At 42.1% G+C, this 25,005-nt stretch overlaps 1 protein-coding gene across 3 annotated transcripts in view; it reads right to left on the bottom strand.

The window, feature by feature from the left end:
- Window positions 1-25,005, bottom strand: part of LOC311029888 (uncharacterized protein) — a 54,079-nt gene that overhangs the window by 9,138 nt on the left and 19,936 nt on the right. Inside the window, exons 3-12 of one of the 3 annotated variants that reach the window (XM_084035285.1) lie at window positions 22,126-22,256; window positions 13,469-13,586; window positions 12,386-12,579; window positions 12,230-12,293; window positions 3,799-4,287; window positions 2,357-2,647; window positions 1,288-1,377; window positions 559-834; window positions 419-477; window positions 63-210 (exon numbers count right to left, since the gene is read on the bottom strand). In XM_084035285.1, coding sequence (XP_083891411.1) covers window positions 63-210; window positions 419-477; window positions 559-834; window positions 1,288-1,377; window positions 2,357-2,647; window positions 3,799-4,287; window positions 12,230-12,271 — 1,395 coding nt within the window. In that variant the 5' untranslated portion in view covers window positions 12,272-12,293; window positions 12,386-12,579; window positions 13,469-13,586; window positions 22,126-22,256. The remainder of the gene's footprint in view (window positions 1-62; window positions 211-418; window positions 478-558; window positions 835-1,287; window positions 1,378-2,356; window positions 2,648-3,798; window positions 4,288-12,229; window positions 12,294-12,385; window positions 12,580-13,468; window positions 13,587-22,125; window positions 22,257-25,005) is intronic. The other 2 variants (XM_084035286.1, XM_084035287.1) reach the window with 2 other exon arrangements.

Here is a 25,005-nt window from a genome sequence, read left to right as displayed (position 1 = left end):
CAATCCATCCATCCATCCATCCATCCATCCATCCATCCATCCATCCACCCATCCATCCACACCTCCATCTCCCGGCATCTCTCGCCCATGGACTGGTTCTCCTTCTCCATCTCGATCATCTGCTCTCTCATCCTCTTCAGCTCGTTGCTCAGCTGTGTGTTGGTCCTCAGCAGGTCCTCGTTGTTGACCAGCAGGCCTCGCATCTCGAACCTTCACAGGGAGACGCTTATCAGAATGTGTCAAACATTACATTTACATATTTCCCCCCTAAAAGTTGGACTTGTTTTTTTGTCCTGGGAGCAAAAGCAGACGGTACTGAGAATTCCAGAAAAGTTGATTTGTTTTTAAAATGGAATTGGACATAAAGCGACAGTAAATGCAACATGGGGAAATATGCATCAATGGATGGATGTCTGACCTGATCTGGTTCCTCTCCTTGTCCATGGCCACGCTCTCTGCCTCCAGGAACTGGTTACGCTGGAGAGGACACAAACCCATTAAAGTGTTTTCTTACACTCTCACATCAGAACCACGTGTCCATCAGGCCGGCTCTGCTACCTTTTGGCATACGTCCATCTGCTTGGTCAACTCCTCTATGTAGTTCCTCTTATTATTGGGTGCTCCCAGGGTGGCGGAGCGCATGGCGTAGTGGTTGGGGGGTGCCACCTGCGTCACAATGGTGTTGACCTCGGCCCTCCTCTTCACCAGAGTGTCGTAGGCGGAGAAGCGGGGCCGGGGGGAGCTGAGCGTGGGCGTGCCCACCGGACTGGTGCTGCGACTGTTGAAGCCGTACAGGCTCATCTCGGAGGTGGAGGGAGACAGACCGCCCGGGGCCTGGATGTGAGGAGGGGGGGAGAGAGGAGGGTCAGTACCCGGTGTGCTGGAGGCTAACAGGTGTACGGAGGCCAAATGATGCAAGGGGAATAAATGGTGATATTAATTGTTTTATGACTTTAGAACAGATGGATTTTAAGTTTCATATTATTTATTTATATATGTGTAATCCAGGAAACAGGTGGGGGGGGGAGTTTGCCAGGTGAAAAATAACACTGCCAGGGTCTTCTAGGAGTTACCTAATTTCATCTTTGGAAACAGGTGGAAAGGAACGTTTTGGCAGGTGGATCTTTATTTTATTTTCCAGCCAAAAACAGTTTTCACAGGTGAAAATATATTTCTAATTGATCATGGAAATATAAATTTATAATCCACCAAGTGGCATTATGAGTTGTTATAAAACAAAACGTTGACATTTAATATAAGATTTGGAAATAAGAAGCCACTACGAACCTTGAACTCAGACATGCGGAACAGGGGGTTGTAATCCATGGAGGTGGTGTACGGACTGTTGAAGGCCCTGGTAGGGCTGTCAACGCCCCACTGTAAACAAACAAACAAATGTCATTGTGATGCCAAACAACAGAACAATCAGAGTATAGAGAGCCACAAATCAACGTGTAGATCTAACCACGATCGTCAGCATCACTGTGCCTGTATTGATTAGATCTGATGCAGCGTAAGTGTATCATTGTGTAATTCAGATGTAGTTAGACATTAGAATTCATGGTGGAGAAACTTCAGATCTAAAAATTGATTAATTAAAGGCCTGAATAAGATGAGAAACTCTGGTATGATTTGATTTGGGGTTTATCAGGACAGCCAATCAGAAACCTGAAGTCTGTGTTTTGTCCAGGAGATGGAGCTGTTCAACAACTGGAAAGGAAAACATGCTTTACATTAATGCTGCAAAAAAACATGTAGCACTTCAAAAGGATTATGACATCTAAGGCTGGAGAAAGTTCTAGTTCTGTAATTTTGCAATACTTTATGAAGAGAGATAATTATTTTTAAAAAAAGGTGCACTTTATTAGATTCAGTATGAGAGAGTTCTTAAATTAACATCTTGATTTTTTAGATTTTTTTTAATCTAAAAACAAAGTGAAGGACCAGAGATTAGCGTGAAGCTGGTAATAAAGTTTGTAATCATCACCAAAGTAAATTGGGGTTATTACTGAGTCATACAATTATTATGCTTTAAAAATGCTAATCTCCATGCAGTATGAAAATAACTTGTTTCAATACAAAAAAAAAAGCAAAAATGAAGGACATTACACGACTACACACCTGCAGATTTCATCATCATCATTTTGGTTCCGCTATTAAAAATAAGGTGTGTTGGTACTGACTAACAGACCTGAGAGCTGTGTTTTGTCCAGGAGATGGCACTGTCTAATAACTGGTTCTGTTTGTGTGATCATCATAAGACTGACTGATGTGAATCACACACACACACACACACACACACACACACACACACACACACACACACACACACACACACACACACACTTTCACCCACCCTGTCCGACGTAGTCTCCCAGTCCCGCGAGGCCAGCGACTCCAGGGACCCTCTGAAGTGGTTCAGCCCCAGCCGGGAGGTCTCCCATCGGGCCAGCCTGGGGCCGTTCTCCCCCACCGTCCCGCCCCCTCCCGGGCCATCTGCATCCCTGCCACTCAACCCGTTGGTCTTGTGCTCGTTGTTGAGGAACAGCTGATATTTGGGGTTCTGGCTGGCCGGCACAGCTCGGGGTGTGGTGGGCTCATCCTCCGACGGGCTGTCCAGCTGCTTGTTCAAGTCCAACTCTGACTCCTGGAGGAGAAGGGCACAACGGGGGGAGGGAGGGATGAATCAACCTGGAGGGACCAGAAATCTACGGCTGCTGGACGGGTGAAACACTCGCAAATATGATTCATATATATATATATATATATATATATATATATATATACACACAATAGATAATATCTGACTTGTCTGTCTGATGTCTTTAAAAATAAGTTTAATCTATTTATCCTTTATTTATGCAGGTAGACCTTGTGATTTATGATCATTTAAGATGATTTAATTGTTTTTCACTAACAAAAAGATGCATCTGAAATAAAAAAGAATGGATGTTAACAAAATGGAAAGTGATTTCAGTATGTTTAAGCTTTGTTTTATGAGTTTTTAGCATATTTTGATGATTTATTTTGGACAGGATAAACTACAAACCAAGGACTCATGACTTCACCTGGATGTTATCCTGTTGACTTGGAACTACTTTATATTCACCGCAAGCCCAAACATTGCAAAAAAGTGCAGAAATCAATGAATTGTAACAGAGTTTGAATCAGTTAGACGGCAGCCAATGAAGACGTGTAAGCAGTGAGACAGACGGATCTCTTATTGAAGACGTGAAACACTAAGCACAGGGCTTGGTTTGGAGACTTCATAGCCAAGATTCCCCCGTGACTTTGTTCCAGCCATGTTACAGATAACATATCACAATAAACTCAATAGATACTCAATAGCTTCTCACCAAGCAAATTATGAGACAGAAACTCAAGCAATCAGAATGCAAAAATGCACTTTTGTCCCAATCACTGGGATTTGCCCCAAATACTGCAATCATGCTGCAAAAAAAAATCAACACAGTCATAGCGGGAAGGTTATTATTTTAGAGCAAAGACAAAAATGGCAACATGCTCATACAGGAAAAGAATCAAAGAGAGAGTCGTGTAAGTGATGGCAGACAGTTTGAGGCCACTTTGATTAGTACGAGTGAGGAGGACGTGCTTTGTGAATCTTGCCGCGGATTCATGCTTTCGGGTCGCCATGCGGATTTTAAAACAGCGTTTTTTATCATGCAAGGCGATGCGCTTGAGGAACCCTGCGGGGCCATGCTGCCGGGTCGTCTTCAGGCAAACAGGATGCTTGTCATGCAAGGGCATCGGCCGGTCTCGCTGCTTTGTGTTGCTTACCGATCCCATGCCGGAGTCGGTCACCGAGTCTCTACCAGAGTCTGTGGTTTGCGTTTTGCTCCTTGGTTCTGAACCAGTCTTCTCAGCACTGCCTCCTACTGGACAATCCATCCTGGCAGCGATATTACTACCGTTAGCTCCTTTCTGAGCCACGTTCTGAACGGTTACCCGGACCGGCGGGGTCACCGTGATGCTGGGAACCTCGTCTAGTCCGACGCTGCCCTCTGTGGAAGGACTGGAGTCCAGATCCTCTGCAGAAGCAGACTTTTGGACTTGTCCTGTTCCAGATGAGGGGCTCTGTGGAGAACCAGAAGAAGGGACCTGATCTGGACCAGAGAATTTACTGATCAGGTTTTTGACGCTGCCGGCCCGCTGCAAGTTTGATCTGCAGGAGAGGCCTACTGGTTTCTTAGTGGCTCTCCAGTCGGCCTCTTCTTCTTTCGTGGTCTGGTGAGGTGGTGGCTTGGAGGAAGAAGACTCGGGCGCATGCTGAAAGAGGTGATCACAATAACAGATCCCCAACACACTGTTAGCCAGGAGTCTGAGCACATAGCAGGTTAGTGACACAATATCAATTCATCTCTAAATATTAAATATTTCTGCATTCAATCTTTGTGGGTAGTGTGCTAAATCAATGAGTAGCAGAGCTGCTTTATGGATCTCAGTATGATTTTAATATCAATGTGACCAAGATTCTTCACTTGACCGTTGAGATGCATACATGACACCGAGCCCAGTGTGTGTGTGTGTGTGTGTGTGTGTGCGTGTGTGTTCCTAGTCTGACATGAATCCCTCTTGAGGATGTGCAACATCTGCTCGCTCATCTGAAACATCACCCTCCCCCCAAAGCACAACATCCCACCGTCTCACACTGACATAAAAGGATGGATAAATATATAAACAGACTGACTACAAAATGTTAAAAGTCAACTCACACAGTCAAAAAAAAAGAGAGAAAAATAACTGATTTTTTATTGCCAAAAAGCCACTTGATTAAATCCAATTTTAATTAACATTATAACAAGGAGGCTGATGCCACTTAGAGAAATTAAGTGGCGACCATCCAGGGGTTTAACTTTCGGGGCTCGAGGGTCCAAAGCACCGAGTGGCCTTAATCCAGGGTCTCGCCTGGCCGCCTCCCCCAGGGACGGTTAGACAAGGCTGGGGTGGGAGAGGAGCCGGGGCCTGGGAGGACCCGGAGGGCTGGGGGTTTAAGATCGCTGCTAATCACCACGGTATTAAAGTGTTTACAGGCCGTGGTGGGATTAGCTCAGAGCTGATGATTATTAATGTCATTAATTTTGCTCTGTGAGCTGAGCGCGCTCAGTTTGGACCCTCTGAGCCTGATGGGGAGGCACCCTGTGGTGATGAAATGTGTGTGTTCTTGTATTTCTGTCCTCATGTGTAGGACAATTACTGTGATGAGTTTCCCAACACAAGATCTCACAGAAGGTCAGCAGTTAGAGATACAGAGTGGCAGACTGGCTCATTAATATCACTTCATATTGCACTATTCTATTTCACTATTTTTCTTTTCATGTCTATCTGTGTGCTATTGTCATGATAGCGGAATATATTTCGGTTGAAAACAAATACAATTATTATAATATAAATAACAGAAATAAGATTAGTTGATACACCCATAATGAATTATTACATGTCATATTTGGATATGAATGTCTGAATGTGTGTGGTTCATGACCCTAATCATTTTTACTGAATGAACATCATGCTGGATTGAAGAAGACTTGAAACTAGAGATTGAGACCATAAACTCATGTTTACAATGTTTACTGAAGTAATAAGAAGTAGGGCGATTCTCTCATAGATTTCCATGCAATCGGATTTCTTTTTTGCAATCAGAGTCGCCGCCCCCTGATGGCCAGCAGAGAGAATGCAAGTTTAAGGCACTTCCGCCCTAGCTTCACTTATCTGAATCGGAGGTTGAACTGGTTGAACAATCACTGCAATAATATTTCCCTTTGTTCTCATAAGCTTTCACAGGACGTGTGAAGAGAAAGAAAGATGTCTGTCTTTTTTTAGGTAATGAAGGAGCCAACGTTCAACAAAACTGAACAATCACACAAACAGACATGCAGAAAAACCAGGTCCATACTCCCCAAAGTCCTGCCCCCCAACGCACACACACACACACACACACACACACACACACACACACACACACACACACACACACACACACACACACACACACACACACACACACACACACACACACACACACACACACACACCGTCCTCCATTCCCTGTGGCCTCACTACAGTACAGACATATGGCATGGAGCTGTACACCATCTGACCCAGATATATGACAGCAATGCATTCTGGGAAATCCAGTGGATGCCTCACTGAGGTTTGTTGCAGCGTTTTCCCCCAGAATAATTGCTGAACGTTTCTCCAGACTCGGACCCTTCTCTCAGCAGCCATTGTGACAAGTGGAGGCAGGGAAAATCACAGGTGTCATTTATCCCATTAAACGTGTGTTCCATTGAGGTGGACCAGGGCCCTGGTGGTGAGCATGGCTCACTGAAATTAAACACTAAATAGACTTCATTTTATCAACTTCACCTGTGTTTACTCTGCCTTGACATGTCAACATGGCTGCTGTGAAGAGGGCCTAAGCATTCAAAAAATACAATTGTCCAAGCAGAGGCAATATAATCCGGTTATCTCAAGCTCTAATAACCTTGTATACTTCATTTCCCATAATGCAACTCAACATTGTTTTCTGCTAAACTTCCACACCTCTGATATACCTATGATGTTGTAGTCCCGAAGTCCAACGTAATAACCCGATGACATCACTATGACATCATCAGGATGACATTTTCTCAGACTTGATGAAACCCCTCCAGAGTCAGAGAAGACATCATGTGATGGTTTCATGGTCTCTTGGTGCGGTGGCCCTTTAACTGGGCTCTGCCGTGACTCCATGTCCCAGATACCTCGCTAAGAAGACTGGGATCTTGTGTGCAAAGGGTTGGACATGTTTGCGAGGGTTTACATGGCTCTCTTTGATAGACAGACTCGTTTACTTAGAGATCACGCAGAGATCCAGCTCTCTGCCATCTGCACACTCCGAACAATAGAAACTATTTAAGTTGGGAACAATCAATTTGATCATCTGTTGGGTCCAAACCAGCCGCCTCCATTTTTAGCTAAAACACTTTCCAACATCCCATCGTCTCCGCCAGCAGTAAGCCTGTGGGAAGATCATGTGCTCGTGTCTGTCCGTCTGTCCACCACTAATCCTGCATACTTTTGGACCCACGAGCCTCATTTTTTCTTGCTCAATTATGAATGTATGCACATGGACCTCTTAGGGTTGTGCTGGTTCATAAAGTCATTGACTGCTGACTCCTCTTAACCAGCAGGGGAGCTATCAACAGGCCATAAAAAACAGCTAAAGCAAGCGTCACACAGGACACAGTTTGGTCTTTGTAGTGGCTCAAACACGGACATGGTTCTCATTTGGAACCGGAGCGTCTGCAGATTAATTACATAGCAGATATGTTATAGTCCGTTAAAGTGAGGCATGTAAGGAAGCCTGGAGGGACAACTAAGTGAGATTCTGGTTTCTGGCTACCTGCCAGCTTGTTTGCGAGCGGAGACACGGCTCACAAACTGAGAAACATGTAGCTTCTGCTTAGCTTCCGTGTGCTAGCTTCTTCTTCTCCTGGTTCTTTTTGAATGTTCTTGTGTGTTTTGTCATTTTCCGCGGTAGTCGTTGCTGCTTTCCTCAGGTTAGGTCCCAGGTCTGGTCTATTTTCTAGCATCCCCTGGTTGTTTTCTAGCCATCATGTTTGTTTGTTTTTTAATCGTTTTTCATGACTGTTTTCTAGTTCCTTTGGGCTACTTTCTGGATTTCTTGGGTTGTGTTCCAAATGGTTCCCGTTTGTTTGTTTTTTTTACTTTCTTTAGGTTGTTTGGATGTTTTCGGTACTTCTAGTTGTTTTTCCAGATTTTTTTCAGTTTTTCGAGCGATGCTCTGTCTTGTTGTTGGGTTGTTGATAGCTGTTTTCTAATTATTTTTCTCCTTGCTTTTCTAGTTTGTCTTGGAAAACATTTAAAGTGTATGTTTTCATCTGAGAGTAGATACTTACTGTGCATGTTAACATCCTGCCACTTATGTGCGTTTCTTTTCTCGCATGCCTTCAATTCCACCTGTAATTCAAGACTTTTCCTGCTTATCACAACCTCCTCACACAGAAACCCTCGCTGTCTAAAGTCAGTCATCAGGCCTGTGAGTCCCACGTTTCACCGTACCATCAAACACTTTAATAACTGCTGTCCAGGTTGTCGTGAATCACAGACGCACTCGAACGCAACACACACGAACGCAAAGCTGTCACGGCAGCAGAGAGAAAGAGTAAACAGAGTCGTGGAAATAATGAAATAAATAACCAATTAGTGGCAGCCGTCGTGTGTTGGACACGTACGTGTCTCACTGAGATTGAAATGTCCGACTCCTTTTGGCCCAAAGCAATCTGCTTGGCAATATGTTCCTGTGTTGTTGTTGTTGTTGTTGTTGTCACACCCCCCTCCTCCACTCTCCACGGCCTTAAATACCAAAGGTCGGCCCGTTTGGACACCTTGCACAGCCGACAATTATCCCAGGAATATCTGTTACAAATCAGGCTGAAATCTGGTCTGGATGTCTCTGTGTCACGAGGGAATACCAAAAATATGGGTTCAGATGTTTGATCGCTGGCTAAGCCCGTCAAATATATCTATTAGTGATCTGTTAAATATGGAAAATGAAAAGCAGCTTAGTAAGAGTCGCACATTGTGAATATCATCAGGAGAGCAGCCGTGTCTGTAGTTACATGTGAATGCCCTGATTAAAAACTACATATGGATCATACTGTATATCTAAGGTACTTTAGGGTGAATGTTTTCTGTGAGCTGCTTACCTAAGTTTTTTTTTAATTGATGTTAATTAATAGTTAGCTGACTGACAGAAACGGTATTAGCAAAAATGATGAATTTGATGATTAATTGTTTTGATCACTTACAGAACAAATGCCCCAAAATATCTAAATCGCATTTTCTCCAGAGTTTGGACTTTTGGTCAAACTAAAACACACAAGAAAAGTCTCATGATGTTATTTTACTATGCACATGTATGGGCATATTAAAAAAAATTAAAAAATGTAAGCCTTTGTAAAATAAATTGTATATCTTAAATATTAACCAGAGGAAATACACAAAGATAGTGTTTTCCCCTTTTCATACACTTAAGAAGATAACCCTGCATCTTTTCAAACGATACAATGGAACCAAATTAAATCATTGTATAACAAAGAAGCATCAGCGCCTCTCATCACAGAATGATCTTTACAAAACATATTTTCCACAAACATTTCCCCATGAGCATAAAGCTGCCGAGGCTTCTCTACAACCCAGATGATGAGTAAATGCACCTGAGTCCAGCCTTTTCTTTATTTGGGAGGTTTTGATAATTACCAAGGGGTTCAGTTTAGCTCATCCAGCTGCTCCTCTCAGAAATCCATAAATCGACCGATATCTGGTTTTATACTGTAATTCACACATTTATTGTTTGCATTAACACACAATGCAGCGCTGCAGCCGCCGCTTTTACACCTCTGCCTTAGAGAAGATCTGCCGCTCGTCACCTTAAACAAGGCGGTAGAAGTAGAATAAGGGCTCAACCGTTCCAGTCAGGCCTGAACCTCTAGAGAACATGCAGCGCTCACATCCTGCACTCTGGCTCAGTTTGTGCTCTGAAAGTCCCCCAACCCAGGATGGATCGCTGGATCTACAAAAACCTCTTTGTTAAATCTGATTTATAGATTTATATCTAATCAAAATGATGTGTGATTATACAAATCCTGGCTCATTTACTGGCAGATTAACCTCAAATAATCTGATGAAAAGGTTACTGGCTCGTCTAGATTAACAGGACGAAGCGTGAGACCGAAGGATCCGAGAGTCTGAACCCCCCTCCCCCCGTCCACTGGGACACTCCGCACCAAACAGAATCAACATGGAGTCATTTGCATTTTGCTGGATGGACTCATTTTTGGGGGCATTGGGGTTATAAACCTCCACAACCCGAAATTCTGTCAGCTGTTGAATCCAGTTGACCTACTTCCATTTAAATCCACTTTCCAAGTGACTTCAGCTGTCGGGACATTAAATCCATGACCAAGATAACAGGTGTTTATCTTTGTCAAACATATATTATATACAGTTTGTGTGTGTGTGTGTTGTTGGTAGTCATGGGACATGGAGAGCAGTCTCCTGGGTGAAAGTCCTGTGATCTTTGACCCATCCGTCCACGCCGTCTTCCTGCCTCACGTCCCCCTTCACTGACTAAGCTGCTGTGTAAATCCTTGATTTAGTCGCGTGTTGACGACGATGGCTGCATAACGGCGGTTCAGGTGTTCTGTGGCGTCACATGCTGCCAGCGAGTGTTGACCTTTAGCGTTAGATGTACAAAGTGTTTGTCTTTGACAGCAGTGAACACTGTTCCATTGTTCCATTCTCCTGCAGTTCACATGTTTTCAACCATGCTGGCCTTGCTTTGCTACCTTTCTACATTTCAGATTAGAGCAGTTTTACAAAGCTTTTGAATGTATCAGAGCTGATAATGTATGAATTCAGCGTTTAAATGTAAAGAATGATGAACTTCCACCTTACAAAATCAACTCAAACAGCCCTAAAATGATAGATTTTTATTGCAGTTTCACCTTCAAATCCTGCTAAAAAATCAGGTATTTTTCAATGAAATCACATGGGCATGATTCATGTTGTATTTCGGTGCAGGAGACTTAGCATGTTGGCAGCCGGCATGTCTGCTGTTTGTGTTTAAGCTTCACAAGTTAAACTGTGGTGACACTTTGACAGGTTTCCTGTTATAATAAGACTCCAAACCAGGTTTCTTCCCTCATCATTTCCTGTCACAACTGTGTCAGTCTATTATGGGTCGGGTTTTTGTTGTTGTGGGTTTTTTTAGGGAATGAAGCTCTGTGTGTGTGTGTGTGTGTGTGTGTGTGTGTGTGTGTGTGTGTATGTGTGTGTGTGTGTGTGTGTGTGTGTGTGTGTGTGTGTGTGTGTGTGCGCACATCTGTGTGTGTGTCAGACAGAGCCAGATGAGCAGGCAGATGTCTCCACTCTGAATGTCTGAGAAAGACTGACAACAGCTGGACCCATGCCAGACACACACACACACACACACACACACACACACACACACACGGTTCTACCTCAACAGAACTGCACTGAGAGGTTTCTCTTCCTTTAATGTCGCTTTGTTCGTATTCTGTACGTCTTGTTAAAACAGGAATAGTTCAGGTGTTTGGTTTACTTTCACACCAACATCAGATTCTTGCAGCGGTTTCTGTAACATTTGTTTTCTTAGAACTTCATATTATGGACAGTAAGGTCCAGTCGGGTAGTTGATTTTACGATGAGACTCGTCATCCCAACATCAGATCTTACCCGTACTGGGATGTGACCAGCCAGACCACATGCCGAGGTGGTCTCCATCACCCCCCCCCTCCCCCCCCCCCCCCACCACCACATGGGAGCTCCTCTCCTGGGGAGAGCAGAGGGAAGGGAGGAGGACAACCTGGTCTGGAGTCCAGCTGAGACCTGCTGGCTGAGTCCTGTTAAGTTACTGCTGATGAAAATTAGATTTTGCTGCTGAAGAATTAATAGGAAGATGCCAAATAAGTGGAGCTTTTCTTAGCGGCTGTTCCTCAATAAAACAAGTCAACAAATACCGCAGGGAGGACGAGTAAGCAGCAACAACGACGACTATTATTCTGAACAATTTATGTGAAGTTAATGTGCTTCCTTCACCACGAACGATATCCGATTACACTTGACACTAATATTGAAGTGTCGAGTGTGGACACCCATGTGTGAATGTGGATGAGTTCCCCAACGCTGTGTAACCACATGGTGACCATTCAGACCAGACATGTGAAACATCGTTGCCTTCATTCAGGAGGAAGTCAAACACCAAGCAAAACCCAAACAATATGATCATAGTTGGTCCTGCGAGGGGATGGAGGGTCTGAACCTTGATATGTTTGCCAACAGAGATTGGGCTTTGACAGTGCTGCACTACTTGAAGCTGCCCAACTTCAGACTAATGGAGGGTCCACATCTCTGCAATATAACCACCAAACCGCGCTACACAGTTTCATGGATGTCTCTTCATCACTGTGCACTAAACGAGATCTTCTGAGGGAGAAGCAGGATAACACCTGAGATACTACTTGGTTTGGTTGGTTAGGCCCCGAAAACCTGCAGATATACAATCAACGAAAACCGCCCACCATCGTTTCTTGGAGGCGTGACTGTGGCGAGAACGAGCAGATTCAAACTCTTTGAACAAACTAAAGCGAGGTGAGAACCAGATCAGAGAGTTGGACTTTACCATGTTGTTGTTTTCCTGCTCCGTCTCGTTCTTTCCCTGCATGCTGCTGCCGAACGCTTCCAGTCTGGAGGAAACACATGAAGAGGAGTGTTTGAATCCGTTTCTGCTCTCAGTTCCACATTTCATTCATAAGGTGGGTTCATGCTTCCTGGATACCTGTGGGTGGATCGCGGTAGGATGTTCTGTGTGAAACGGGTCAGTCTCTGCGTCTCTTCCTGGTACCTCTGCAGGTCCTGGGTCAGCAGGTTACGGAGCGTGCTCAGTGCCTCCTCCTGGAACAGCAACCTCTCTGATTGGAGCAGACGCTCGGTGACGGAGGCCTGAAGCTCCCGACAAGCACACAGCTGGAACTGGGGAGGGAAATAACGGAGCGCTTTATTAATGGGCATAAAAAGGAAATATGGCGATCTCAAAAATAAAGACCTTGATCAGTGTATTGATTCGAAAGGAAATTATATGATTGTGATGATCAGCTCATCATGAAGGGCTAAACACAGAAAAGTATTTGTCATGCCACAATTATCCTAAAAGAGTAATTGTGATTTATTATCCTGAAATTCATCAAAATATGCTTAAATCACTGCATGTGTTGTGAAGAAAAATCATTTTTATTGCGTCACAATAAAAACGATTTTTCATTCCTTTAAGTGAAAAGTAATCTTAAATAAAATTATCATATTGGGTTCTCCCTGCATTAATAAAGGATGAATACATTCAAAACATGCATTTTTGTACGTTGTATTATTTAAAACAGGATCTATTTTTCACTTCTCTGCCATGATAGTGAGATAGACAGATTTTTCAAGTCACTCACGAGGATATTTACAATTATCTTGATAATAGAAACCAAGATCAACTTATTTTGTGTTTTTATCGCAATTTGGTCCCTTGATGTATAGAGTGACGTATAGAGTGATGTATAGAGTGATGTATAGAGTGAAATAAACAACAATGTAACAGACAAAAATATCCATTCTAAAAAAAAGAAAACCTTTTTTAAATGGTCACATATTCATTTTACTGCACACATTTTTCATGTGCCTGTTCGGGATGTTTTACTCTAAAATGTTGAAGCCTCACTTACATATTCAAAAGGGATAAGAAAGGTTGTATATTATAGTGTATAAAATGTGCAACATGGGTCATCAAATATCACATTCTGGAAAAGCCTAAAGGTTTGTGAGCCCACTGAGTGTGTATGATGGATGATGTCAGCAGTTTGCTGCCATGGAAACGTACAGTGGACGTCTGAAGGCTGGAGTTTATCTTCAGCTCTCGCTCCGTCTGTTTCTTCTTCTCCTGGAGATTTAGACGCTCGGCGGTCAGCAGCTGCTGGCGGCCTTCGATCTGCAACAGTCTGACAACACACGAGTACAACACAGGTAGTTTACTAAATGCATCTCTTCCCCCATAATAGTACAAAAACCTGCGTATGTATTTACACTACGACACATGTAGGGAATTGAGGACTGGACTGTTTTGTTGTTAAATATCATATTCGTGTTTGAAGCTATTATCTTTATTTTATGGGATAGTAGTAAACAGAACTCTCTCTTGAAGAGATACCTAATGTTAGTAATCTAACGAGTCCTAGTTTTATACTCAATTCAGCAGTAAAAATATATCGCTGCAAATGTTGGTTTCACTACAATTTCATTTTTTTAAATTGGCAGAAAACAGTCAATTCACACTTTCAGAAACATCTGTAACAAAATCTCTTTGCTTCATATTAATATGAAGACACATGGAGCCATGGAGCAAGTGCTCGGAAAGATTCAACATTTTTGGAAATGCACAGAATGTTTTTTTGTGACGCTTTGACCCATCAGATGCTGTTTTACTTTGAGTGAGTCAATGACATCATGACAGGCCGGACTTCTCTGTGATGACGGCTTTACCTGAGAAAACACCGACGTCACATTTATTGTCTTTATTTTATGTTTTCAGAGTTTGTTTTGGGGTAAAAGAGGTTTGTGGTGGATTTGAACCATTGACCCTCTGGCCTTTCCTCTGTGATCCCTCAAAGCAAACTGAAACTGTTCCTTCCTTGAACAAACACAACACACACACACACACACACACACACACACACGCACGCACGCGCACGCACACGCACACGCACACACACACACACACACACACACACACACACACACACACACACACACACACACACACACACACACACACACACACACACACGTCTCCATTACTTCTACTGTTCACTGCTGTCAATCTATGTCTGCACAACTACAGCAAGTACACAGTCACAGCAGGGGAACCACATCGGCCAGTACTTTAATTCCGATTATGTTGACCGATATTGTAATTGTTAAATATCATCCCGTGTCATTATTCTCATTTTTACTGATACAATACTTGAATGATGATGGTGTGATGGAGGCATCTGCACAAATCAAAGATGTGTAAAAGTCTGTAAAATGTTTCATTTTAAATGGTATTGTAACAAAATTGTAAATTGTACTAGGCCATAATGTTTTTCCGATAAAAAAAATATATATATATATTTGTGCAGGCCAAGTAGATATTTTCAGTCCAAAGTAATTTAATCGTATTACTTGAGATATTACTCAGTGTAAAGTAGTAGTTGTAGAAGTAGTTCCAATAGTTGCAAGACTATTAATTGGGACATTGGACAGTGTAAAGTATAGTAGTACTATTATAAGTAGAGTCATTTGTTGCAGTAGTACTAGTCCTTGTTGTACTGGTACTCCTACTGTCAGTACAGGTATACAGTCATACTACTGAGTAAGGCGTAGTAGTTACTCGCAGAAGCACTAATAGTATACTAGTAGGCGAGAGCAGAGTAGTAGTAGCAGTATAAGAAACAGTTATGGCAGTAGCAGTTGTAGTACTAGTTGTAGTAATAGTTTAGCAGTGATAGAAGCAGAAACAATAATTGGGGAGTAATGCAAGTAATAATCTGTCTGCATAACAGAACCAGAAACAAAGGCTGCTGTCAGACAGTGTAGTTGGGCGTGTGTCCACTGGGAGGCGCTAACTCTCTGTAACAGAGCGTCAGCAGCCAAGATGAGAGGCAGAGGGGTGTTTTGTTGGTGAGGAAGAAGAGGAGGCTCATCTGAGGGAAGCCTTCGATGAACTCGCTGAAAAAGTGACATCCATGTAGAAAGACAAATTAGTGGAAACGTCACAAACAACGGCCCAACAGCCCTCTGGGAAATCTATTAACACGCCGGTAATGAGCTTTTCAAGGACTCCACTGTGTTATGAGAGGGACGGAAATCTGAAGTAAACCTGAAACACCAAGATGATTTCTGATTTATATTCACTCTGTCCGTCAGCTGGAGCAAACAATACGAGGTAAGTTAGAGGATGGAAGAATCAGAACTTAAATAAATACTAGTCACACCCTCAGATATTTCACTGCGATATCAATGTGTATACCGTTTACATACAGTTCATTTATATGTGTATTTGAGCCACGGTTGGGATGACTTTGAGAATTATCATAATATGGTTTATATTGTCTGTGATGAAGTTTCACTTTCCTGAATTGATTTGACTCAAATAAGCAGAAATCTGTTTTTCCATCATGTTTTATTTGTTCCGACTTTTCTGAAGTCTGAATTATAAAAGGCCTGGAGAGCTTTTCAACTTTTTGACATTTTAGGAAAAACAGAAAGAGAAAATGTTAACCAGCGTAAATATTTGACGTTTGTATTTTTAATACTTTTCAAGTGGATTCATGGTTTTTACTACAGAGAACCAACCTCAGTATTGGACGTTGAGAACCAGTCGACCAGTTCTGTTTTCCAAGTTCACACAGGAAGAAGGCTTTTTCTTCTTCACTTACTTATTTATTCCAATATCCTTTTTTTGAGAATAATTGGATTTTTTAATAATAAAATCAAAACACACACAAAAAATAAATAAAAAATTAGGTAGAAATAAAGATTAACAGCATCAAACTGGAACCTGGAACCACAGGTCTCAGAAATCTAGTGGAGATGTTTCTTTTTTTTTTAAGAAGAGATTATCATCTTGAGAGGAATATGCAGAAGATTTCAAGACATTGAAGGTTCATGTAAATTAGATTTTTTGTCACCTGCCAATCAAAGTTGATCTTAACCAATCAAATTACTTCATTAAAACGCTGCGTGTGACGAGGAACATCATCCATCAGTAATTAACAACACAGACACACACACACACACACACAGCTGTCAGTGTGTTCTGATTAGGTGCTTACGTACAGAAATGCGTGAATAGGACTCCATAATTGCTTGCATGCATGTGCCAAACATTTCACTCCATAATTGCAGGTGAAAAAATGTGTGGGTGTAATTTATTTAGTTTTTACATTAATGTATTTCACCACGTCGAGGTCACGTGGGATGCAATTGCACTGAGTATTTATAGCTAAAAAATAATCAATTCCCATGAATAAATCCACTTCACGGTGATGCAAGACACCAGTATGGAACTGAATACATTACATATTATTTGTCAACATTTCCTGCATACATTTCTGCAATTATGAATAAAGTTTTCTGCTTGTAAGTGAAAATCCTAGAAGGTATATAACAAGTGGACATGGTCACCATGACATCACCCTATAGGTCGACCACGCTTCTGAAGCCTCAAGATTTTTCTCCGTTCGCCTTCTTGGTTTTTGACCGTCGCTACCTTGGTTTTTGGCCATTGCTTACAATGTTTACCGTTTACTTTCATGATATCAGACATCTTCTTGGAGACGCCCCCAGATGGCCAGCAGAGAGAATGCAACTTTAAGGCACTTCAGATTTTGCTTCACTTTTCAGACCCGGATGTTGCGACCTGGTGCAAACAGAAGTTTATTCTATAGTTGCAGCTTCTCCAATGAGAGGATTTTGTGCTTTTCGGTTTTCTCCATCATCAGTGTGAACTTAATATATTTTGGACCGCTGCTGGGATCGACATTCTCCAGTCTCGAGTATTCATCGATAAAGAAACAAACGTCAGTTTCAGCTTTACGACTAAAAAGAAGAGCAGCAGAAATGATGAATACTAGGAGGAGTAATGGAAGGATATTAAGCATAAACAGAGCAAAACGACTCAGAAAGACTTGAGGGGAGATAACAAACAGCTGAGGGAAGGAAGAGGAATGTAAGGATCAAGCAGAAATGTTTTGACAGGGTGAGCAGGAGGAAAGACAGATAGAAGGGGGAGCAGAAGGGATAAATCATGTTTAGTTTTGTTCTATTACACAACCCTGCTGTGTGCGTGTTTCAATAAGAAAGGAAGACGGGAACAAATCACAGAGAGAAAGAAGAAAAGAAAGTGAAAGAAGAGTGAAAAGATAAAACGTAAATGACACAAAGAAAGGAGAAGGTCATAACAAAACAATTATCTGGATGAATCAATGTGGCGCCAGAGCTTTTCCACCTCGCAGACTGATTTCATGGTCAATATCAGGAGATTCTAAAACATGGAGAAGAATGAACAGATGAAGGAGAAGATGAAGAGGAAGATGAAGACGAGGGGGGTAGTCGGAGTTCAGCTGGGTGTTTTCCAAACTGCCGGTCTGCCTGTTAGTCTTGGCAACAAGCTGAACTCTCCTTATGTAACCGGGCCAAAGACCGTTGCTGCCTGACTCTGGGAAAATACCAGCCAAACAATCACACTTCATCCGTTAGTGCTGGTAAACCTCCATCATCTACTGCTGCAGATAATAAAGGAGGTCTTGTTTTACTTCCTTAAGGGAATATCAATACACTTTATCAATGATGATCAACATCTAAATATGAAGACTTCAGTTTAGTTTCATTTTTATGTAATTCTGCTAAATGTGTCCATGTGGACCTGCAGGTTTGCAGGTTGAGCTTCATGGATACACGTTGAGCTGCTAACAGTATTGAAGGATAACACCCGAAAGTAACATGAACAACTTAAAGAAAGTATCCTGATCAATTTGTCAGTAAATTTGCAACAATTTTCATATTCAAATAAACAGTGATTTTTGTGAAACAAAATGCAAAAGAGAAAATGTGTCTGCTTCAAGTTTATCTCTGGAAATATTTCTGTGTTTTTGTCTCTGATTGTTTAACAGTTTTCAGGTCTAATTTAAATAAAACAAATAAAGTAAAAATAGTCCCTCTGAAAACTCCAGGAGGAAGGAAAGTGGGCTGTTTTGTCTTTAACAAGAATCAAGCAGGTGTGAGGGAGCGGCACAAAACAAGACATGATTCCTCACATCTTTACAGATATTTCAACATCTGGACAAATTAAACCGAAACAGAAGGGGTAGATCCAACTAGAGGGTTGTTTTGATGTTTTCTTTTTTTTTCATAATTTGGGTGAAATGATCCTTTTAGATGCCTCTTCTACTTATGATTCACTTTTTAGTTTACCAACAAGAGAAACCCTCATCTTTAGGTAAAAATACATTTTCTTCTTTTTAAATTGTTTCCTGACTTCACTTAAAAAACAAACCTAGAGCTGAAGATCATTATAATATGAACACAATAGATATACACCTTTGCTCTACTTCCTCAGAATTTAGTTAAGTCTTTAAAAAATAAGATGAGGGAAGATGAGCCAAATCCCGCCTTTTATACTTTAGAGGTTGAGGTGTGGCGATGGACATATTTCTTGCCATTTTGTTTGTTTTATCAGGAAGCAATCACTGTAATGGGTTACAACCATCAAAAAAAGAGCATAAAAACAAAGGAAAGACTGTTTTGGTATCCGAGTTCTTCATCCTACACTCTACCTCGCTTGTTGTGAGAAAAGTTTACTCTGAAAACCGATTATGTTTGCTTCGGCTCCCCGCAGAGCCGTGAAGGTTAGCATTACGTTCCCCTTCTAACCGTTCTGTTGTGAGCGGACAGACAGAGAATTTAAATCATTATCACCTTGATAAAGAAACTGAGCTGAGGCCGAGTTTTAAAGAACTGCTGCAGAAGTTCTTGGTGTGAAAGCTGCTTGATCACGGTAAGAAAAAAAACAAAAAACAATCACCGTATCTCCTTTCCTAAAGAGTCCAACCCTGTCTCGACACCGACATTACCACCTAAGCCTTCTAAAGCCAAGGAAAACCCCAGCAAAATGAAAGCGGGGTGACGTCTTCTTCCAGTAAGCCGAGCGGATATGAGGGTTGGATATCACGTTGGGGCAGGACGACATGACGGAGACGTGTAAGTGTTTATTAAGAAACCATTCATCTCCTCTCATTAAGCCCTTGATCCGAGCTGTGACAGGAGCATGATCACCTGGCAGAGAGGAGCAGCTTTGCTGAGAAAGTCGGAGATTTGCTGGAAATTTGTCAAAACAATGTGTTTGTTTGTGTGTGTGTGTGTGTGTGTGTGTGTGTCTACTGGCACACCTTGAATCCTGAGATGTGTTTTAGCTTGTCTCATCCCACAGAACTGAGAGCAGTTGAAGAGTTGTTCTGGCAGCCTGCTCGTCATGGCAGCAGTACAGAGAGTAGGAGTGGAACAGGGTGAGGCAGCAGACACCTACTGCCATCTGAACGTTTACCATCAACACATGACACCGAATCAAAAATCCTCAGAATTACCAGGAACTTTCACTTTCTCACAGAACTTGCACATGACATGTTCTAACCAGGACTTCACTTTTTAGACTCTTTTATTGTCTTTACCAGTAAGCCTGATGTCCAGAAACAGTTTCACTGCCAATCAGGCACCAACTTCTGGTTCTGAGAAGTGAAGCCCATGCTGAAGTGCCTTAAACTTGTATTCTCTCTGCTGTCCAACAGGGGACGACTCCTCTGGCGGCAGAAAGGAGTCTGATTGAATGGAAGTCTTTAATGGCCAGGCTACTGCTCACTTATTATCCCACCAAACATGAGTTTATGGTCTCAAACACTAATTTCAAGTATTCATAAAAAAAAATCTTCAAACAGAATTTAGTAAATTATGGTCCATTTAGAGTAAAACAGATGATAAAGCAGGGGATGCTTTAGGGCGGGCCTACCTTGTGATTGACAGGTGGTTCTCATGCAGTCGTTACCACCAAGCTACCATGCTACCAATGCAATTAGCTGCTAAGATGACTTTAACACGTAGCTGAAAAGTTGACCCATCAGCATCATTGTTAGAAGTGCAGGTGAGGTGGATGGTCAAACAAATACCATGGCGTCAATACGGACAACGTCAACGTTGACTTGTTTTACCTTAGTTTTGCTACGAAACAAACAAAACCACAATAGTCTATCCAAGTCCAAGTAAACTTAAAAAATAAGTTTATTTTGAAAAGAGACTAGGCATGTAACAATGGGAAATGGTATGTTTCCTGTGAACCTGTACGTTTATTTTGAACAAACACTATGTATCTAATGATGGTACGTTGACGGGCCGGCCCCGACACATCCAGAGCTGCTGGAGGAGGACCGAGAGCATCATAGCTTGAAGCTGAAGGGCATTTTAGAAGTTATCATACTGAATTATTGCCCAACCCCATTTCAAAGGTGCGGTGGCTAAACGTTGCTGTGTGATGTGACATGCAAAAGGCTGATTTACAAATTACACGTTTTTATTTTCCATTTACATTAATACTACTGTAGGAACCGTGTGTTACATGTATTAAAGTTTAACATGATGGTGTCTCTGTCATAATGAGATTTATACATTATAATTAACCCTCTGAACAATCATTCAAGTTTGCAGATGCCTTAAGGTATGTATGAGCGTCTGGTGCAGTGACGTGCAGTTACACTCCTGCATTTCTTCACATAGAAGAAAGCTTCTATACTATTCTAGTTCTACTCACGGAGGGTCGCCTAGATTACATTTGACACAAACACCATCACAGTACATTACAACGCTTTCATGCAACCAAACAGGGAATAGGAAAATAAAACATATAGATTTGAGCGTGGACGTTCATTCATGACTATTGGGAAAAGTATGAAGAGTAACAAATCAGTGAGCTCGAAGGCTCAATTGGGTCCTCACAAAGATAGATTTGCAGGAACATACACACACACACACACACACACACACACACACACACACACACACACACACACACACACACACACACACACACACACACACACACACACACACACACACACACACACACACACACACACACACACACACACACACACACACACACACACACACATGCAGGATCCTGTTGTTTTCTCCAGCAGAGCAGAACCTGCTGCTGTTATGAGATACAGTGAACCTCCCACATCCGTGTTTCAGCTCTGTGACAAAACCCCACAAACCAGCACGGAGCTGCCGCCTACTCACATGTTCAAACACTTCCTAACATGGTCCCCGTTTATGTGAAGGACGCAGTCCTGTTTCAGAGAGAACAACAAAGCATTTCTGCCAGAATGCAACATTTATATGTATTTGTATCTATTAGCATTACGGTTTGTATCTATTAGCATTACGGTACTGACTGTATGCCCAGCTTACAGTACTATGATCTATATTTTGAGAATCATAAGATAATTTTTCTGAGTTGAAACATGTTGACTGTTTATGAGAGTGTTTCTAACCTTTCGTTTTCTAAAAGCTTCAGGACATTAGCGTGTAAAGGTTGTGCTGCCCTTTGTCACCACTTAATAATTACATAATTACAGATAACAGATGAGTTATGGCACACAACATGTTTTGTAAGTTCACACGACATTTGGCCAACAAATTCTGAGCAGTTCAACCTGAGTCCAAGTGAACGTTTGTGCCAAGTTTGAGGAAAATGAGAAGGGTGTGACTACACTGTGACCTTTGACCTCCGAAATCTAACAAGTCTATCCTCGAGTCCAGGTTGTTCGTTCCCTCCAGGCGTTTCAGAGATATCCCAAACAGAAATTGATCCATCCAAAGGGACGTCGATGTCTCGAAAACTAACGCTGTACCAATGTATGTGAACAGTAGCTTGTGTCATTGACTCACTGTGCCTGGATGTTGCAGAGCTCCTGCTCTGTCTGCCTCTGCAGCTGCTGGAGGTGAAAGGTCAGCTCCTCACTCAAAATGGCAAACCTCCACAGTCCTCCTCTCTCAGGTTTCTGCTCACACACCAAGCCCTGATGACAGGAGACGACGGAGAAGCTTTGTAACACACTCTCTGGAAATCATGTGGAAGCTCCACAACGTAACGGCCGACTAATCAAGTATTATGTCTTAACACGATGTCTGTCAACTAGCTATAGTGACTTTATCTGCTGCCAAAAAGATTTGAATGCTAACATACAAAGTTCACATTTTAGCATGTTAACATCCTGTTAACATAAAAGTATTGCGTTATGGACTACAGATTTGAAGTTCTGCATTTTGGCCATCGCCATCTTTGCAGCCGGTGAACATAAGTGACCATATTTGGACTGTGGAGGAGCAACGGGTGGATCTGACGAACACCCGAACCTTACTGGATCCGTTTTTGGTTGGATTTACTGAGATAAGAAATCAAGTGAGAAGTAGGGTCATTTTCTCATAGACGTCTGTAGAATTGGACTTCTTTTTGAAACCAGAGGAGTCGCCCCCTGATGGCCAGCAGAGATAATTTAAGTTTAAGCCACTTTAGCATTAGCTTTACAGGTTGCCGCCTGGTTTTGACAATGAAAACACAAGACAGACAAATGTTGAATACGTCACCATATAACATTTAGCCTGGAGAGTGTTTCAGTGTCCCCATATAACACTCAGCTCTCAGTAGTCTGCTGTCTCAGCTTGTCAGACATGGCAACGTGTTGAGTAAGAAAGAGATGAATCACCAGCTGAAGGAGGAGGGATGGAGAGTAGCAGACAGAAAGACAGACAGATCAACAGATAGACAGATCAGAGGAGGTGAAAATAGACGAGGAGAAAAAGCGAAAGAGACAATGGAGGACAAGCCGAGGATAAAGTGGGAGTCTTATCAGGTGGTGAGTCTGAACCCGTCGAGGTGACGGAGTCCTTCAATGAGCGGCTGTGGGCTCAAAGACAACAAGCCGGCCGAGTCATCCTGGTAGAACGTGACGATCGCCCTGATCCTTCCCTTCGCCCGTCTGTCTGTCTGTCTGTCTGTCTGTCTGCCTGCCTGCCTGTCTGTCTGAGTCCATGTGACTCAGTGTGAGAGACAAACTGACTCCATGTTCACACAGCAGCCAAATCTCATTATTTCCTTTGAAAACCCAAATTTTGTTTTTCCACTAAGTTTCAAACAGTCTAATTATTCACTTTAAAAAAATCACAGTGGCAAGAAAAGAGAAACATTTTATAAATATTAGTATTTTTTCCACAGAATCATGCGCACTATTTACGTGTCAGTGAATGCAGAAAACACATGTACTGTATTTATGATCATTATGCAAAGCGTTGCTGTAATTGCGACATGGAAATAAACAGGGCGGACCATTTGACTGTGTACAAAAAAAACTTGCTTCTCTGATGGACAAATCTAAAATAAAATTATGGTTGATGTACTTTAGCGGTATCTCGCAAATAAAATTAAAAACAGGTAAATGTGCTCCCGACACCATGGAAACAACAACAATAATACAGGGCACAAACCCATGGGAGAGGTTCATAGAATGTTGTAGATTGGCCTTCAGATTAGTAGCTCCGGCGGAGACCTTCAGTGTCGCGGTAACAACGTGAGGTTTGCTGAATCAGAAGGCTGTGATCACCATTGCTATGGTTTAAACTGGCTGGATTCAAGTTGGGTCACAACGTCAGTCTCCAGAGCTGCCTCTCTCTCTCTAAATGTAACCCTCTTCTGGCAAAGTAGTGAGGCAGCGGTGTGCTTTTGTCGTCTGGTAAATTCATCATATTCAGAGCCTTATATGGCCATTTTCCAAGCTACAGTAGTGGTCATGTGGCCCCTTAAAAAAGTTTTCTTCTTTGCTTTTTTTCTCCCTGCAGGTCCCTTTCGGGGCTCCAAAGCAACTTATGGCACGGCGACACTTTCAAAACGTATCTTTGCAATTTCTGTACTTTTCCCAGTCAGCCGACAAATACACAACATGTTAGGGCGCAATGAAATCCGTTTTCATTTTTTCCAGATTCCGTTTCATTTTTTTCCTAAATTCCATGTTTTGCGTTTTAATTTTTCTAAAGTCTTTGTTTTCCGTTTAATTGGTCTATATTCTGTGTTTTACAATTTTATAGCATTTTTCCCATCAAATGGTGTCTAATCATGAGGTTAATGAATCAAAATCTAATTCCTTGTCATTCAGAGACCATACCCATGTGCATAATGTAAGTGTATGTGCAATGGCCCAATTTATTAAATTTAATATACCGACATTTAATCAGAATAGGTAACATGGAGGTGAAAATGGCTCTTAAAGTGATGGTTCGGAGTAAAATGCACCCTAGGTCATTTCCACCATGACATCCAGCCAAATACCCCCTCAGAAGCATTTTTAGCGGTGGTCAACATTAGTCAAGATAGGGCTATCAGCCGAATGGCTTAGTACTGGTACATTATGTATATCTCGTAAATTACCCCACTAATAATGCATGCAATGTTACCAAACTTCTGCAGTAGTACACATAGGGTCTGTACTCACAAAACGAGGCATTTGAAAGTTTGTAAGTAACGGCTGCTAACGGTACCGCTGCGTAGACACCACTTCCGTGTCTACCCAGCTGTTTCCGTGACGCGAGTCACACGACAGTATGAAAAAGTTTTGCTGGATTTTTATAAATGCTTGTATTATCAGGTCATACCTTCGCGTGAACGGCATCGGCTGAGTAAACATGGAAGTGGCTTTTACGCAGCGGTTGCGTTAGCAGCCATTTGGCTGATAGCACTATCTTGACCAATGTTGACCATCGCTAAAAATGCTTCTG

This window comes from Eutrigla gurnardus, assembly GCF_963514095.1.
Source record: "Eutrigla gurnardus genome assembly, chromosome: 19".
NCBI lineage: Eukaryota > Metazoa > Chordata > Actinopteri > Perciformes > Triglidae > Eutrigla > Eutrigla gurnardus.
This window is presented reverse-complemented; position numbering and strand designations above follow the sequence as displayed.